Source organism: Papaver somniferum, chromosome 6 (genome assembly GCF_003573695.1).
Source record: "Papaver somniferum cultivar HN1 chromosome 6, ASM357369v1, whole genome shotgun sequence".
NCBI lineage: Eukaryota > Viridiplantae > Streptophyta > Magnoliopsida > Ranunculales > Papaveraceae > Papaver > Papaver somniferum.
This window is the reverse complement of record NC_039363.1, coordinates 97,748,854-97,768,199: the sequence shown is the minus strand read 5'-3', so window position 1 is coordinate 97,768,199 and position 19,346 is coordinate 97,748,854. Positions and strand designations below refer to the sequence as shown.

Genomic DNA, 19,346 nt, shown 5'->3' with positions numbered 1-19,346 from the left:
GTTCATGCAAGCCCCTCGTGATTCTCATATGCTTCTTGTCAAATGCATATTACGTTATCTCAAAGGCACAATTGGAGAAGGCATTATTATTTTTGTTGGTGATATCTATTCTATCAATGGATATTCAGACTCAGATTGGGTGGGTTGTCCCGATACACGCAGATCAACATGAGGCTGTGTATTTTTTTAGGCTTCTCCCTTATCAGCTGGTCCTCCAAAAAGCAACCCACTGTTGCCAAATATTCAACTAAAACAAAATACAAAGTTGTTAGTTTACTATCTAGTGAAGTCATGTGGCTATCTCAATTGCTTAATGAACTAGGAATTTCTCTTACAAAGTCTTTTTACCTTTACTGTGAAAATCTTGGTGCTAGATATCTTGTCAGCGATCTTGTTTTTCATGCAAGAACCAAACACACATTGAAGTTGATTATCACTTCGTTCATGAAATTCTTGTGATAGGTTACATTTGTGTTGAATTTATTCCTTCGGATGCCCATCTTAATGAAATTCTCAGTACTAAAGGACTCACTTTCACTTGTTTTTTTTATTTGAAGGAAAACCTGATGCATTGTCTTCTAACTGCTTAGGTTTGAGGGGGAGCGTTAGATTACTGTTATCTTTGTTATTGTCTAGTGTCATTGTCTTATCCTATCTATCTTTGTGATAATGTTTTCTTTAGTTTACTTTCTCTTCAAACAAACTCCTCTATATAAAGTATACTACTTGTATAGTCAGTTATGACAACAACTTATCAATAAATCTTAGTTCATTAAATTTGTCACTTCGGTCCATTATCTTTCCGTGTTTACTCCAAGAAGAACACTAACTATCTTTCGTAATTCTATCTATCTCCTGCGCATTCGATAAAGGTAATCTGCTAGGTATATCCTCAAGGGATTTTATCTTTCCCCTGCTAGTGGACTCTCTGTCCCCAATATATCATCTGTTGGGATATATGTTTTAAAATATTTCTTTTGTACATTTATTTCAACAATTTGAGCTTTCCCCAGTGGTTAAGCATTTTGGGCCTTGAGGGTGAGGTCTCAGGATCGTGGGGGTTCTCTACCTAGTGATGTACCTAGTATAAGTTCTGAACGTATAATAGAAGAACCTATAAATGAAGAAACTATAGATGCTGAAATTGTACCTAAGCTAGCAAAAGGGCTAAGATTCCAACGAACTTCGGTTCTGAGTTTGAAAATTATACACTAAAGAAAGATCCTTCAGTTTTCAACAGGCACTTAATTCTCCTGAATCTGATTTTTGGCAAGAAGTCATAGATAATGAAATGGACTCCCATAATCTTAATGGAACTTGGCACCTAGCAGATTTACCCCTCGGTTGCAAAGCAATATGTTGTAAATGGGTACTTAAAAGGAAGTCGAAACCATATGCTCAGAAGACAAATACAAAACTAGGTTGGCAACTAAAGGATTTAGAGACAAAGAGAACATGTAGATTTCTTTGATACTTATTCTTCTGTTACAAGATTGACTTTTATTCGTGTTTTGATTGTTGTGCATAATCTTGTTGTTCATCAAATGGATGTTAAAACAACTTTTTTAAATGGTGAATTAAAAAGAAACAGACAATTCTGGCTCAATCTACGATGGAGTCTGAATTTATAACACTAGCAGCAACTAGTGAAGAATCAGGATGGTTGAAAAACTTGCTTTCTCAAATTCATGTATGGGATAGACCGATACCAGCTATTATGATCCATTGTGATAGTACCGCAGCTATTGCAAAAGTACAGAACTATTTTTATAACGGTAAGAATCGACAAATACGTAGAAAGCACAACACAGTCAGAGAGTTTCTCACAACTAGTATTGTATGTGTGGATCATATTAGGTCGGTAGAGAACTTAGCTTATCCTTTAACGAAAGGATTAGCTAGAGAAAAGGTATTAAATACCTCTAAAGGCATGAGACTTTTACACACGAGAAATCGAGTCATTTTGTGATGGATACCCACCTAGATATAGGTTCAGAGGGAAGAACGATTCACAAATGATACGAAGATAGAATCATGCATCTTTCCCATGGCATGATATCCTGAAGTGGGTTAATGTTGATTTTTTTAACTCTTAATGATATCTATAGCTCTATATAGAGTGGGGTACCAAGCTACGTGAGTACCTTTGATAGACTCACCTATGTGAATGAGAAATTATGGTCGCTATCTATGAGAACATGGGAAGTTCTCTAAAACCTTCAGTGAAACTGGGATAAGCACAAGGTCGTAATGTGCTGGCATTTAGGGATTTACTATCAGTATAGTTGTGTGTGTGTGTTAAGTAATATGTTCTCTCCATGGAGTTCAAAGACATATGTTCACTTTATGTCAGGGTGCAGAGAATTTAATACTATGTAAAGGTTTAAAATCGAAAGATATTTTTGCTTATGCACATAACTATGCGGATCTTCTCAATGATTTTTAAAAATATAAGTGGGGGATTGTTGGGATATATGTTTTAAAATATTTCTTTTGTACATTTATTTCAATAATTTGAGCTTGTCCAAGTGGTTAAGCATTTTGGGCCTTCAGGGTGAGGTCTCGGGATCGAATCCCTCCTATTGTGTATATATTTATTATATTGTGTATATATTACGGATTTAACTATATTTATTTTTGGTTTTGGATTGTTACAGAGGATTTTATGGAGATAATTATTCCCATTAATTTTTTCTTAATTGCTGAGGTTATAAAAAGGCTAGTTTGAGAACCAAAAAGGTGCGACTTTTCTTTATACTATTTTTGTAATCAAGAGACCAAGTTTTTTTAGCAAGATTAAAAGAGTGAAAGTGATCGATTTCTCACTGTGTGCGTGAGTGATCGACGAGAGTTTCTTCTCGGATGTTTTCTCCTGGGAACGTTGTGACGAAGATAAACTGCTTACACAAAACTCAAGGCAGAGCCACGAAACATTTTAACAGGTCGCGACTCAGCTAGCGTATCGAATTCTTTGTTTAATCCTTGTTTTGCAGGTGCGAAATCGGCAATTGTTCCAACATCATCTTCAGAAGAAAAAAAAATTACTGCATGTCAACATATGTGTTGTTGTCGATTAATTGAGCCGAGGACCTTTATATGGCCAATTTTTTGTAAACTGTGAGTGATCAATTGAGACACAAAGATTGGATTCGGTGTCCCAAACCATTTTCAATCAATAAATTGAAGAAGAATGGCAATATGTATTAGGCATTTTCGTAAATAAACCAAAAAGGAAAGGGAACATGTATTAGATATTTTCGTAAATAAACCAAAGAGGAAGGGCAAATAGATATAAGTGTCAAATTGTATAATAATTTTTTATGTATCCTATTTTTTAGGAGTATAATTGACAACCAAACTTTACTATAACATATCCAAAAATCCGTGCCTTGGAATTACAAATTTTATCCCGTTGGAAACATTATAAAAAATCTATGCTATGAGTACAAACAACAATATCAAATTTGGAATTTTTACAAAAAAAATCAGAGATATTTATCATTTTAGGCACAATTTTAGAAAATTTAGATGTATATCCATTATGCAAACCACCACAAAGGATACATAATACTTTGTGTAACCATATTTTAGTTTATGCATCGACTAATTTTCCGTTGCAAATAATAAAACGATGTACTCCTTTTGTTTCAAGAAAAGTGATACTTTCACTTTAGGCACAATTCTCAAAAATTGAATGCATAACCATTATGCAAACCACCACAAAGGATGCATAACACATCATGCTAATGCAACCATATTTTGGTTTATGGATCTACTAATTTTCCGTTTTAGAGAAAGTGATACTTTCACACTCTGTTTCAGAAAAAGTGATACTTTCGCTCCGTTAAGGGAAAAAGTGATAATTTCGCCCCGTTTTAGAAAAAGTGATACTTTCCCTTCGTTTCAGAAAAAGTATCACTTTTTCCGAAAAGGGGCGAAATTATCACTTTTCCGGAACGAGGGTGAAAGTATTATTTTTTGTGAAACGGGGCGAAAATATCACTTTTTTTTAAACGGGGCGAAAGTATCACTTTTCTGAAACGGGGCGAAAGTATCACTTTTTTGAAAACGGGGCGAAAGTATCACTTTTTTTGAAATGAGGCGAAAGTATCACTTTCTGAAATGAGGTGAAAGTATCATTTCTTCTGAAACGGGATAAAAATATCATTTTTTCTGAAACGGAACGAAGATAATCACAGACAAATCCTATCTTCATATTCTTCTTCGGTCAGCTCTCGCAACGGAACAACGGTTATACTAGTTTATGCCTACATGGTACTTGTATGCCTACATGGTACTTGTAGATCCAAATTGAATCAGCATCCGTCAGTTGGATGTAGAAATTACTTTTATTTCTAAAAATGTTCGGACATGTATCTTCTTCATGATAGTAACCTGGGGGGCGATCCTCAAAATATATAAAAATAGAAAATCCTACGACTTTCCCATTCGAGGTAAAAGCTATGACCAGTCAATAATTCTGTCCCGGATATAAAAGTCAATACTCAACCACCCACTAGGATCGTTGAATCTTTGCATGCATTAACTAAGCTTAACTTGTATGAGTGGAATATGCAAATATGGCTGTAAACGGTAGCTATCGAAACGGATAATTGCTATACCGTATCCGTTATCGTTAATTTTATCGGATATCCGTTATCCGATAAAATTCGACCGATATTGAAATTTTTATTCGCTATCCATTCCGTTAAGAGTAACGAATATTCGATAATATCCTTTAATTATCCGTTTCCGATAATAAATTAAAAAACAGTTAAAATGTTGAAATGTTGAAATGAAAAGAGATTAAAAAACTTACTGTGTTGGCTTTGGAGGATGAGATGCTGGTGAATCGGGAAAAAATCAAATCTTCTTTGAGACTCTGAATGGAAACCAGTCGCTCTACTCTCTGTCTCTCTGTCTCTGAGTTAGAGTCTCAGTCTTAGACTCTTAGTTTCTAGAATTTCTTTTAGTTTACCCTGGTAGTCAATAGGGTTACGGGTATATGTATATTACATATATACCCTCGCTATCGGATACGAATAATTTTCCGTCGGATACTAACACAACCGAATCCGTTACATTGATATGTGATTATCCGATATGATTATCCGACACCGATACCGATATCCGAAACTTCGGATAATATCCTAACGATTCAAACGAACTCGAACGGATAGCGGATATTCGGGTATCCATTGACAGCCCTATATGCAAATAACATTATCTTCTTTTTTTTCAAAAAAAAAAATTCATTATCTTTTTGATTGCTCATTAGGGAGTCATTATCATCATGTCAAGTTGACATTACAGCCGTAATGAACAAAGAAAGTCAAATGATTCCAATTATCCATCTGAACACTAATTGCTACTTAGTTTGTTCACAAATATCATAGTATAATGCAGTAATCAATCAACTCTTTCTTTTTCCAAACTTTCTATATTATCAGTACGTATTCTCCCTTCCGAGTTTAGAGTTTCTATTTCCATCAAAACCACAAAACAATAACAAGAAAAATAGAGTCTTAAGGTCTACAATTATGTTTCTGCAACTCCTATTATTGTTGCAGCTCTCATGGATAATCCTAACATCAGCAGCAACTGTATTGCCGCAGTCGAAGCCTGGATGTGAATCCAAATGCGGTGACTTCACAATTCCATACCCCTTTGGTATAGGTCCCAGCGAGAATGGGTGTTCCTTCACTAGAGACGGATTACAGCTCTACAACATCACATGCGATACATCTTTCAACCCTCCCAAACCGTTCTTATGGCTTGGCCTAAACTTAACTTCAGGTAAACGTTATATGTTTGAACTTACAAGTATATCCGAAACCGAATTACGTGTTGAGAGATCACCATCCACGATATGTTATGATTACAAAACTGGTAATGTTACCTTAGATGCATCCTACATTTCTCCTTATTTTTTGAGTACAAGAAATACCCCATTTACAGTTTCATCAACCAAGAACAAATTATTTGGGATTGGTTGTTATTCCATGGCGTACATTCTTGATCCAAATCTTAACTTCACTACAAATTGTGTCACGAAATGTGATACTAAGGAAAATGTTGTAGATGGTTCTTGTTCTGGAAGTGGGTGTTGTCAAGTATCCTTACCTAAAGGTATCAAGAGGTTCCTAATCTATGCTGATTCAATGAACTCAACGAAGGAGAGTTTATCCTTCAATCCTTGTAGTTATTCATTCATAGGTGAGTTTGATAAGTACACATTCAGTGCTTCAGATTTAGTAGGTTCAGATTTCCGCACCAAAGGGAGAGATATACCAATTGTGCTTGATTGGGCTATTGGTAACAAGACGTGCGAAGAAGCTCAAAAAGATACGTCTACTTTTGCCTGCCAAAAAAATAGTAACTGTAGCAATTCAGACAAGGTTCCCGGATATCTTTGCACTTGCAACACAGGGTTCATGGGGAATCCATATCTAAGCCCTGGATGCCAAGGTATGTTACAAGTCTGTGTTTTCACAAATTAGTCAATTCTTTAAGGTATGTGGCATGTTCAAAATAAAAGGCAGAGACCATGAAACCTGTAAGCGGACTTTTCCTTTTATGCAAATTGTAAGAAACATATTGTGATTTATTTGCTAACTGATGTTTTTCTTGGTTATTTTTCATGGGGGAGGATAAATAGATGTGAATGAGTGTGAGGATCAAGACAACAATCCTTGTGCAGGAATATGCACAAATACAATAGGAAGCTACAATTGTAGTTGTCCAGAGGACCACCACGGAGATGGGAGGAAAGTTGGAACCGGTTGCATTCGCAAAAACAAGGAATTTCCTATACTAAAAGTCACTCTTGGTATGCTTATTCCTTGGATTGAACAATGTTTAATTTTTGTAATGATTGGTTTCTTGATTGAGTTAATGTCAATGCAGGTATTGGCTTGGGGTTCTTATTTTTGATTGTTGGTAGCTCTTTGTTATACTTGAGCATCAAAAGAAGAAAACTAAACGAACTCAAAGAGAAATTCTTTCAACAAAATGGTGGTTTACTATTAAAACAACAACTATCGTCGTATGAAGGTGGTGCGGAGGCTACAAGAATATTTACAGCTGAAGAATTAAAAGTGGCTACAGGTAATTACAGTGATAAACTGATCCTCGGTAGAGGAGGTTTTGGAACGGTCTATTTGGGAACTTTACCTGATAAAAGTTTAGTTGCCATTAAAAAGTCGAAGGTAATTGATGAGACCCAAATTGAACAGTTCATCAATGAGCTTGTTATTTTGGCTCAGGTTAACCATCGAAATGTGGTGAAGGTCTTGGGGTGCTGCTTAGAAACTGAAGTTCCCTTACTTGTCTACGAGTACATTTCGAATGGCACCCTCTTCCAACATATTCACAACAAGGCGGATGGCAAGTCATCTTCAGCTTCTCTTTCTTGGAAGAGCCGTTTGAGAATTGCAACCGAAAGTGCAGGAGCACTTGCATATCTGCACTCAGCGGCTTCTCCACCCATCATTCATAGGGATATTAAGTCCGGCAATATACTATTGGATGAAAATTACACAGCTAAAGTATCAGATTTTGGAGCATCGAGGTTGAATACATTAGGCCAAACCCAAATAGACACTCTAGTGCAGGGAACGTTAGGGTATTTAGATCCAGAATATTTTCATACTAGTCAGTTGACCGATAAAAGTGATGTCTATAGTTTTGGTGTAGTTCTTGTGGAACTTTTAACCGGAGAAAAACCCCTTTCTCCTGATCGACCCCAGGAACAAAGAAGTCTAGCTTCGTTTTTCATTTATGCAATGGAAAGAAATGATATCTTCAAGCTTGTTGAACCTCGGGTAGCTAATGAAGGAAGCCGCGAGCATGTCGTTGCAGTTGCCGAGCTCGCGAGGAGATGTCTCTACACGGAGGGTGAATATAGACCCACAATGAAACAAGTAGCTGCGGAGCTCGAAAGCTTGAGTAAATCGGAGACGCGGCCGTCTGGAGCTCATAATCAACAGAGCCCTAAAAAGAAGTCCAGCGTATTTATTGACGAGCCAACGGACCTCTATTCTGTTCCAATAAGCTCGTACACCTCCGGTGATTCTGGTCTGTGCAGTATTGAGAATTCTGATCAGTACAGTATAGAGAAAGATGTGATGATGCCAATGAACATGCCCCGGTAATACTGCACAAAATTTTCTTTTAATTGATTGTATGCTATCATTGGTAAGATGCAATAGCTGGCTTACCTTCTTCATCATTGGCCTACTTGGGTTAGAGTGTATAAGTATTGTTTGTGTTTTTCCTTTTTCTTTTCCTTTTTTGTATGCTTCTCGGGAATAAGCTCTCCCGATTTTAGTAATATGTTCAAACGTCAAATGATTGTACCAGCACTCGGGCATTACAACCCAATTTATTTCATTTTAGTATGAGAGATTTCGAAGAAAAATGCCAAAACCCAAGAAAAAACACTTAGCATTTACATATATAACATTATTTGCTCGGGAAAATAATGAAACCATATACAAGAAAGTTGCATCCATACAACATAATGTTTAATATTTAAGGCTGGGAATTGGATGATTCTTCACGAAAGTCAGTTGTATGAATTCTCCAAGTGAAGAGATAATCTTTAGACTCACAAGACAATTTCATGACATTACAAGGAGCACAAACACAACTCTTCTCTCCATTTCTACCCCATTCAACCTTCACATTACAAGAAAACCCATTTGATGAAACAGGTACCTGAGAATTCGACAAATCCAACATAACTTCTCCACTTATTCTTTTACCTTTACTTGTCAATTTTTCACTATTAGCCCCCATTGAATCAAGCCAAGCACATTCTGGTTGTCCGACCATTTCTTTGAATGCCGAGTTTGCTAACCGGACTTTATTTCTCGAATCCGAAACAACAACCGGTAAAGTGTCCGATTCGACTTCAGCTTCAACTTCTTCAGGTTGTTGTTTTTTCACACATGCAGTGGAACTTGAATTTGGGTCTTCGCTGATGCATCCAACACTAATACTTGACCCCACTGGTCTAACGGGCTGAGGAGCAATAAGATTACCAGACCCGCAGCCCGAATTAATATTTCGGCCCGGTGAAACCTGTCCTGCATGCAGCGTCTTCAAGAGATCCATTTCCTTTGGGATGTCAATGGTTGTGATTGTAGAGTTTGTGAATCCATTTAACTTACTAATTCCATGCAAATCATGAGGAAGAGGAGGAATTGAAGAAGTAGAAAATGAGGGAAGAGGAAATCTAACAAAACCCATCATGGGTTGTTTTTCTATTTGAAGAGGGGCGGCTTCATGAGGTGGTGGTGAGAAGAGAAGGCGTGTGTTGAAACCCATACCATAAGAAGAAGTGGTGGTGGTGGAAGAAGAAGAAGAAGGTCCATGGAGCTGAGTTGGTGTAGTAGTTTTTGTTCTTTTTCTTGCAGCTGAAGATGAGAGTCCATATCTACCTCTCTTTCTCACTCTCTTATTACTGATCTGCAAGTTTCTTGATGTATTTGCAGCAGCAGTAGTAGTGGTATCTGTTTGATCTAGCATGGGTTTGGGAGCAATGGGTCTATATCTTGACATGATTTCATCAAGCTTAGAAGAAGATTGATGATACGAACTGTTTATTGGATTAACCATCATGATTTGGTTTCTAGAGTGAGAAAAACAGGAGAGGAAAAGAGAGAGGGAGTGGTTGTTTTTGGGGCAAACGGATATACTAGTCTAGTATACTACCAATGAGAAGGATGGAAGAAAATGAGCTGCAAAATTTTAAAAAGAAGAAGAAAAACGAGAGAGATACTGACAAGTGGGGTTGTGTTATGAGTACGTGTTGAAGAGGTTTTGGGTGAGAAAGGACACGTACAATGGCAAATGGTTTGGGGAATATGGTGGTGCTGGTGGTGTCTTTGAGTTTCAAAAACTCATTTAGGAGGCGGTGATAGGTTGAGAGAAGAGATTCATACCCCCTGGAGTTGCCGCCAATGAGGACAACACGTGTGAATGTAAACTTACATGCGAGGTTACACATAAGAGGATTCTTGTTCACATTTCTTAAAAACTTTACAGTGTTTTTCGCCACGTGATTTTGCCGGTTAAAACACACTTCCAACACCTCAAAACATTTGACATTCATTGGTTTTATCCATTTAGCTCTAGCTAACCGGTTGGATAAGTAAGCTTTTGGTTAGGCTTAGAAATTGGACACTTGTGATATGATCATAGACAGCTAGTGCCATGTAGCACCGTCTGTGAGGAGAGGTTGGAAGTTACTAATGGCTACCTCTGAATGGACCAATTTTTCCATTCTCTAGGTTTCAAATTGATAAATAATACCGTTCTGCTTTGGTCTAAATATATCTGAACGGATGTCAGTTGACTATTTGCAAGAGTTAGGCCTGTAAACTCATGGAATATCTAGTTCAAAATTGCTAAGCCCAACCCTGTCATCCTACAACCTCATTTTCAACCAATTACCAGTTTGTGAATTTGGCAGATAACTGTTGCTGATCCTGCTCTGATCCCAGAAAAACAGCTCATTCAGTCAGTTGTAACCCGGATAATAAATTTGGAACGAAGATTAACTTTCGTCTAGTATGCAGGCATAAATGCAGGTGAGCTATAACTACATGAGATACGGCAAACACTAGCTAGAACAGTGGGGGTGGGGGGAAATGTTAAACACGAGCTCAGCCTTTTCAACAAGTTTGTTAGCTTTATTGATTTCGAAGCTACTCAGTCGTACATTATTGATTAGAAACTATGCTACGTTTTACATTAGTGCCAGATTTGGTTTTTTAACATCATTGAGTGTCAATAAACACAGCAATGAAGGCTTTATTCAACCTGGGGTAGAGCTAGCTTCTGGCGCACTAGGACGATGAGTAATAGTGTCAATAACTATATCAAAGACAGTCAAGTTGAGCTTCCATTGAATCCCGACAACCTACAGGAAAAAGAAAACAGAATTGAGTTTACAGAAGCAAGAAAAAAATACATGTAACTTTCAAATATTTATTTTGTAATTACCAAAATAACCCCCGCTTTGAAATAATCTGTTGACTGTAGCTCAGGAAGGCAGCCCTAAGTACTAAATCACAACAAGTCACGAGGAAATACTAAAAGAGCTCACTAAAAAGTGAGGGGAACACCCAGTGTAAATACAAGATTATCTCAAAGATGACTGGTTCTATACTTCTATTAGTTCTTCATGTCTTGTTTTTCCCTAGTTGAAAATTTAGTAATGAAACCCTGTAAATGTATACGGGGTTGGTTGTGCCAAGTATTACCGTTTCAAGCCGGCACTGTCGACAGTGATACCACTATGATCTGGCTGTAGCCACTTCATATAATACTTTGATCCGCGGGATAGATTGATCACTTTTCTCCTCGTCTCTGGAATAGCCCCAATTGAGCACTCTGAGAATCCACGTCTCACGAACCTGTCCATTTAAAGCAGCACTGGTTTCATCTAAACTTCGGTTTAGCTAGTTTCAGATTTGTGTAAGTTTGATTAATTTCTATCACATAAGCTACGTAATAATGAGAAACCAGGGACTTACCAATCCGCAGTTCGGGTGGTAAGCAGAAAAAGCTTTTCCAAACCAAGGGATGCTGCCTTCTTCTCAACGTAATCTGGAATATATAGAAAAATATTCAGAACGGTATGCATTAAAGAAAAGATGCAAGACCAATAAAGCCTGTTTCCACGAACATAGTGCAGCCTACATTCCAATTCATTCAATCATGTTAAACAGTCCAAGATGATTAACCCTGAGAACCACACTTTAGTTCCCCCTAAAGCCCCAACTTTACAGAGCAACGTGTTCCCATTGTTGCTTTACCATTCTCGTTGTTACCTATCATTTGTACCTGACACTTCACATATCTTACTTGGTTAACTACAAGTTAGTTTCTGATTTTATTTGAAGACATGAGTCAACTAGGTAACAAGAAGACACAAACTTGGGCAGAAGCAAGCAAGGTTACACCGTCAGCAATGGACTGCAAAAGATTGAATATCAATGGTACATATAGCAGTAAATAGTGTACAATAGGATTTTTGAGCATGTCAGATAAATAAGAACAAGTTCATGGGAAGAAATATAAATAATACCAAGCAGTTTGTCTCCTTGTCCATGACCACGACACTCAGGAGAAACAGCAATAGCAGCCACTTCTCCACACTTTTCTTTAAAGAAAGGGAAAAGGGCAGCACAAGCAATGATTGAACCATCTCTCTCCACCACGATGAACGAGTCCAAAGCTTCTTGTAGCTGAAGGAAATAGTGGAAATTCAATTTAAGACTTCAAGTACAAAGAAAGACAAGACGTAACATTGACTCTTCATATATTCTGAAGAGCAACAATAACAATTAAATTTAAATGTTTTAACTACATTCAGGAAAAGATAATAAAAAAGAAAGAAAAATACCTGGTCTTCTGTCCTTTCAATCAATGTTCCAGCTTTTACCAAAGGTTTTAAAAGCTGTATTATTCCAGGGAGATCCATCTTCATAGCCATCCGGGTTCCTTCATAAACATCACTGCAACAAACAAAAATTTGTAAAGAAAACAAGAGAATCCAGATATATTAAGTAATCATGAAAGTTAAAAATCTGTGCTAGCTAAAGAGAACGACAGAATTGATAGTTTGGAACAAATCAAATTAAACAATAGCAAGCGTAAGCATACAGCATATACAAAATGTTTCAAACTTTCTAAGTGAGTCACTGTCAATTGCAGAGGATATGACTGGTGAATTCACTTGGGATCATTGCAAAAATATCCAAGTATTACACGGCCTAGGAGTTTTCTAAATCCCCAACATTTAATTGTAGAATTAAGGCTGTCATCGTTGAAAAAATATGCCAACATCACAGGACCTTCACCTTGGACTTCTCTAAACCCTGCTTCCCATAATAAAATTTAAGGCAATAGGAAAGCTAAACAAGTACTATCAAAGGTATCTTTAGTCAACCCTTCGCATCAAAGAGGTCCAAAACTCAATTAACATTTCCCTAGTACTCAAAGTCAGTTCATGTATCTACACCCAAGGAGCATTTATCTTAGTTAACATGCAGCACTTGAAAGAGCATAGGAAACTTAATTTATCAAATGTGTTGCATCAGTAAAACTAAAAAAATATGCTGAGACTGTTAGAGAAACTAAGTTAAGAATGAATATGTAGTCAGTAACTAGTTAACACAATCTTCATTCGTAATACAAAAAAAGCATACACTATGCACGAGTTATATGTCTCACTGGAAGCTAGATGGATATCCAAAAAGCAATCTATTACTTAAAGAGATTCAATACTCTAGCTAGTGGCACCATGCAACAAAAACTTGGTAATTATTACTTAAAAATTAAAACAAAATACAATGGAGATCTCCTAAATATATATGACAACTACCTTGCAACCATGGTCCCCACTCCATCTCTTTTGAATAACTCTAACAACAGAGCACCACCGTTGGTGCCATCTATTAGATGAACTCTTTGGACACCTCCCTGTAGAAAGAAACAGAAACTTTGTAATGGTGAATACTTAATCCTCCTCAGGACCAGAGGCAAAATGAATTTTTTTTCTGACAACGTAGATATATTGAGTATTTTCTCTAAATGAAGAAATAGTTTAAGTTCAGCTACTTCTCTGTAGATTTTAATGCATATAAGCTACACCTTGTACATTCAAAAAAAAAAAAAAAATCAAACTTAGACTCTTAAATTATCATAGAGTCGTTGAGGCATGTCTAGCAGGAGAATGTTTGCATATACGTTACAAATATAAAAAATAATTGTGGAAACTAACTAATGGATTCATCAAGAGTGGTTTAGTTTAACTGTGTCATAATAACGTAAAGGCATAAATTTTCCAGTGACATAACAAAAGCCTAAGAAGAAGAAGCCATTATGAATACCATTAATCAGATAAACTTCCAGCTCTTTCAAACACAATAACACAGGATCAGTAAAGATGAACCAAAAGTTAAACCAAAACATACAATCTGGTCAGATCTGATACGGATAGAGATAAATGAAGCCTAAAGTCACTGTACTTCACCACTTGTCAATTGACAAACTACATGGCAATATATAGGCCGCTGTAAATTAGCATATTCAGAAACTGTACTCATCAAATAAATGCAAACATTTTCAACCCCCAAGTACACGTAAAGTAACTAAATAAACTATACACGTGCAACAAGTTAAATACTTAAATGCATGTTAATTTTTGGGACAAGAAAAATGCATGGAGTTAAAAGCTTACTCTGCAAACAAAAGCAGCAGCAGCCAACTCGGAATAGTAGCCGTTTTCTCTGCTCAAACGTTCCTCGCCTCCAATGGCGAATCCCTGACCACCAGACAATAGTCCGTTCCCATTGTCAAAACCAACGCCATTCTGAAATATTGGTTTATAGGTTTCTTCGAAACCTCTAATACTCTGAGGAGAATAAATGCCATTGGAACCGGAATGCTCGGAACAAGAGCTATCTTCTTCATCTACAGCCTTAACATAATTAGCCGCAATTTCACTTTGCTTAGCTCGTTCCCTGATCAACATATCAGCATCTTCAAGAGTCAAGAAACGTTCAAGACGTCCACATTTATCAAGAATCGGGCCATCGACGATGCAAATTAGTTTCTCTGCTCCAATAGCTAAAGCACAGGCGGTCGCAACCTCATAAGTGCTGCAATGTTTATCAAAGATATGTCAGAGTCTAGGGAAAGTAACAACCATCATCTTTAGACATAAGAAGAGAAAATAGAGATATGTTTGATGATTAAACAAACATTGATGCCGACTCAAATACATGAATAAACCAAGTATTAATGTGCATGTTAACAGAGTGTAGTGATACTCCGTGTATTTTAAGATTTGTCAGTAACTGAATGAGTTATTGTATTGAATATACACGGAATTTATTTTGCAAGATAGCTAGTCTAAAAAAACTTATGGAAACATCAGCAATGATAACCAGAAAATTCATAAAAAAACATAGATAAAATCGAAAACCATCAACTCTACGGTATGGAATGATTGGTCACATATTCAGTCAACCGAACTGTTTCCAGCATTATCAGAAGTAAATCACACGCCTACTTCTTTATTTGCACTACAATTCATTGTTTTCTTGTGTTATTGTCAAAAGACTCAAAACACTGTACACTAACTCCATTATAGCCACAATTACCATAGACCGATCAAAAAACTGATTTTCTTAGCTCCTGGGACCTTTTTTAGGCTTTATTCTAGCCAAGAAACTGAATATTTATCTCATCCCACATCCCTGGGAGTCTCCAAAGAGACCAGTTCAATGAAATCATACCAGAACGTTGTTAGTAATATTATGTTTTCAGAAAATCAATTTGGAGACCAGTTCAATGAAATCATACCAGAACGTTGTTAGTAATATTATGTTTTCAGAAAATCAAGTAGCGGACAAAAAAGTTTACACTTTTCAGGAAACTTAGTCCTTCTTAGACAGCTACAGGGCTAGACTTGACAGGTTATCAACGTGATCTCTGAAAAAGTAAGACGATAAAGCAGGACTGTGATCCTAGATTTAAAGGCACGTAGTTTTTCCCCAAATGATTTAACAACTAACTTATAGCTAATTCACTTCCTCAGTCTCATTGGCCAACTCAGTTGGATTCTTAGTGCAACTTCTAACAAATCTATTGCACAATGATTGCTAACATATGACGGTTGTGATTCCCTGTAAGTAAGATAACTTCATCTCCGCGAGAGCTGTAGGGGTGGTGAACAATTACCAAAATTCAAGTTAAATGTACCTAAAGAATCAATATGGCATACTTGCAATTTAAATTTTCTCCGGAACTGGAATAGCCCATGTTACTTAATATAACTATGCAATTTCCATCAAGCCTTTCACGCATGCGAGAAACGTCCACTTTTTTCACTTCACCAGTATGCCCATAATCAGTCCCTTCGACAACTCCTCTTTTCTGTGAAAAAAAAAATCAATGAAGTTAGTTTCACTAAGCAGCGGTATGATATTTATCTATGGCACAAGCACAACTTTACTGAAGTATCATATTAATTTGTTCTGGACTTGAAGTGTATGGCTGAACTCAACAGAGTTGGAGGTGCTGTATTACTCACCTTTGCAGCAAGAAAATTGCCGCTTGCAACACTAACACCAACGTCATGCAAACGACTATTATCACCATGACGGCGAATGTTGCAAATAGATGGTCCAGGAGAAAGTTTTGCTTCTATTTCAAGCCGAATTCTCCCAGCTGCCTCCATTGCTGCCTCTAAGGAATCCTTGTCTGTAATACGGTATGGACCAACATATTTGGCTTTACTTCCTGATTGCAACATACATTTTTTAATTTGTGAGTAAAAAGCAGAAATCATGTTCGAAGGTTGCCCAGATTAAAAAAAAAGAGGCAGAAAGACAATAAAGATAAATTTCTCACCTCTCTCAGCCAAAAGCTTGTCAATTCGAACATGTGTCCCAGGAACTAGAACAAATCTGATTCCCAACCCATGAAGAAGAGATATATCCTGCACATCAATATCTTCAAGGTTGGTAACACAAAAATAATTGTTTATCTAGTAACTCCACAAAAGAAACCGAATATCTAAGACTATTATATGAATTTGTCAAAACACAACTGTAGTGCTCAGTAAAGCTTGAAAAAATGTCTTAACTTAGGGTTTGTATCCAAGTATAAAGAAAAACTAGCTTAGATTCCTATCACTCTTTAGATACCAAAATGCAAAATTTGCCAAGGATTGCTACCACCACCAGGCAACCCTGTCGAGGGGATGCATGGTGCAATTCCCTCATCTAAGACTATGAGATCCTCACCAAACGCTTGGACACTAGAATATGTGCATTTGTCGTCCTTTTGATTGATTCTTAAACGCTTAAGAGGCCCTCTTCTGATGATTAAAAGCGACTCCTGCCAGTCACAAAAATGCTTTCCCTAAGCAATTAACTACAATTTCACAACAATATCTTCCAAATTTCACTATAATTCACCGCATTCTCGCTTGGAATCAGGTCAAAACTTACGGCCGGCACCAACTGTGGCAGCAATTACTGGTTATAAATCACTGAGATTTTAAATGGTGAAATGAAGATTATAAGTACCTTGAGAATGGCATCTAAATGTTCACTTTCGGTGATCTCTCCAGAAATAACAACAACAAAAGTACTTCCACGATGAGCTTGAAAATAAGGCCAAGCTTCATGAAACCACCGAACAAATCGTGCATCTTCTTCTTTAGCTAATTTAGGATCATCTTCAATTTTATCAGAACTCAATCCATCAATAAAACCTTCACTCTTAACACAAAATAATTGCATTTTTTTCTTCTTAAACCTATTTTCTACTAAGAAAAGAGGAGATGATGATGTTTCAATCTTTGAAAAATTACTACTGAAACTCTTCGTTGAATTAGAAATCGGTAACCTAATAGATTTATTGATGATATTGGGTGAGATTTTTGAGCAAGTCCATGGCATTGAGCAGCTTGATGAAGCCGCCATGTCTGCTACTCAGACAAACCAGGACTTGTTAGAACAGAAAGAGAAAGAAGAGGGGAATCGAAAGAGTGAGGTGGAGAGAAAAAGAGATTTTTAAGGGTTTTTTATATAGGCTTGAGACACGTGGGTAATAGTGAAATCAGTCCGGGTCCGGGGGTTGAATTGGGGGGTTTGGGTGAGGGCATAAGACTCCAACTTCAGACGCGTCATACGGATGGGATGACTGTTTGTTGTTTCGGGAAGGCCAATAGCCGGTTTGGATATAAGAACTAGAATTGCTTCTGCATCACTAGGAGCAGAAATCAGGAGCGAAAACATGCATTGCAAAAGGTTGATTTTTGTTTCTAAAAGAACGAATCCAAACAAACTTTTGATCTTTTTGCTTTTACAAAAAAGCAATTTCTGGATGTATATTCAAACAGCAAAGAGGAGAATATTAGCCTATTCAATGAGCGATTAGGCTTATTGAGACATGAGCGATTAGGCTTACTGAGACCCCTTGCAGTAGTAGTCTGTAAACTGCAGCATTACTAATGTGCATGTAACATTACCCAACACTAGCACCTAATTTGCAGTACTAGTCCCTTAAACAAATTGCTAAACCTAATGAAGAAAGATGTTCTGAGATGTGCCCAAAATTTGGCAGGGGTGATTAAGAAACTGACATCACAGAACCTATGCCATTGACGACTTCTTGGTCTCAATTTTCAGGTTGCGTTTCTGACCAACCTTCAACTTTCTCTTCTTTGGGCAGTCATTACAGAATGGACTTTCAGATTCAGTTATTTGACTCTCTTATATAGTCTTTATGTGTTCCTAGACGCAAGAGGGAAAATCAACTAAATTCCTCCCACATGATCCCTGGTCATTTTTTTCCAAGAAAGGATTACTCATCATTATCACCAGATTTTGAAAACTCTAGTGATCTTTTTACTGGTAACATTCTTTACTGAAACCGGAAAATCCCAGTATATCTTGCATCACATCAGAAGTACTGCATAAACCTGATTTCAGAATGATCTAACCAATTGGTTTAGCTCAGTTGGCTACGGGACTTTGATCTTTCAAGTCAGTAATTCGAGTCCCGGCATTGACAGCTTGGTCCATTTTTGAAAGAAAAAAAAATAAAAAAAGAGAATAATAACAGGGACAGACTTCCTTATCAAGAAAGCATCTTCATCAAATTTGGTACGAAACATTTTAAAGATGTTTTAACAAGTACTACACCTACTCTTCTTTACTGTGCAAGTAGAGGATCCATTACTATATAACATCCTATAGTATGTACTCGGGAGAATATCCACGCTACCAAACTGCATTATCAACAATAAACAGAATGTTAGCATATCAAACGTCAGGCGGGTTGGCTAATTATGGTTTGGCAAAAAAAAAATCATGAATCTGAGATTAGCTCAAGTTATACCAAAATGATAAATTATATGGATTTAGGTACGATTAAGGTTAAAGTAACTCAAGAGATGTTTATTGTCAAGGCTACATTGAGTGCAAGATCGCTTAAAGATACTATGAGGTGCATTTGTTCTAATATGAGATCCCTCCAACTCATGATGGAAAAGTTGGAGTAGGCATGGGCAATGGCTAGCATGACAAGAAATTCTCTTTTAACCTCTTGCATAAGACCCAGTTTCTTACATCACTAAAACACGAGGAAATAGAATAAGAAGTCCAAGACTGAAATTTTAGCAATGATTCAATCTTCTATCCACAAATCAACCTTGAAGTGGTGGCTTGGCCCCTGTACATGAACATATGCAGTAAAAACAACAGCAGAGACTGCTCAATAAGAACACGAATATTTATTCCATTAAAGGAGTTTTC

General features: G+C 36.9%; 3 protein-coding genes across 3 annotated transcripts; 1 reads left to right on the top strand and 2 right to left on the bottom strand.

Moving 5' to 3' along the window:
- The first annotated feature begins 5,448 nt into the window (after positions 1 to 5,448).
- LOC113285943 (wall-associated receptor kinase 5-like) lies at positions 5,449 to 8,360 on the top strand. The gene is made up of 3 exons (XM_026534678.1): positions 5,449 to 6,468; positions 6,659 to 6,829; positions 6,907 to 8,360. The coding sequence occupies exons 1-3, from the start codon at positions 5,541 to 5,543 to the stop codon at positions 8,151 to 8,153; spliced, it is 2,346 nt and encodes a 781-aa protein (XP_026390463.1). The 5' UTR covers positions 5,449 to 5,540; the 3' UTR covers positions 8,154 to 8,360.
- Positions 8,361 to 8,532: 172 nt separating this feature from the next.
- On the bottom strand, positions 8,533 to 9,621 carry LOC113291173. Its single transcript, XM_026540738.1, has one exon. It carries the CDS (start codon positions 9,619 to 9,621, stop codon positions 8,533 to 8,535), a length of 1,089 nt encoding a protein of 362 aa, XP_026396523.1.
- A 1,052-nt stretch (positions 9,622 to 10,673) lies between these two features.
- On the bottom strand, positions 10,674 to 17,570 carry LOC113288523 (probable amino-acid acetyltransferase NAGS2, chloroplastic). The gene is made up of 11 exons (XM_026537591.1): positions 17,112 to 17,570; positions 16,432 to 16,519; positions 16,112 to 16,320; positions 15,803 to 15,954; positions 14,255 to 14,675; positions 13,397 to 13,494; positions 12,416 to 12,527; positions 12,098 to 12,257; positions 11,544 to 11,616; positions 11,271 to 11,423; positions 10,674 to 10,927 (listed from the first exon to the last, which is right to left on the bottom strand). The coding sequence occupies exons 1-11, from the start codon at positions 17,508 to 17,510 to the stop codon at positions 10,897 to 10,899; spliced, it is 1,896 nt and encodes a 631-aa protein (XP_026393376.1). The 5' UTR covers positions 17,511 to 17,570; the 3' UTR covers positions 10,674 to 10,896.
- Between the last annotated feature and the right edge of the window lie 1,776 nt (positions 17,571 to 19,346).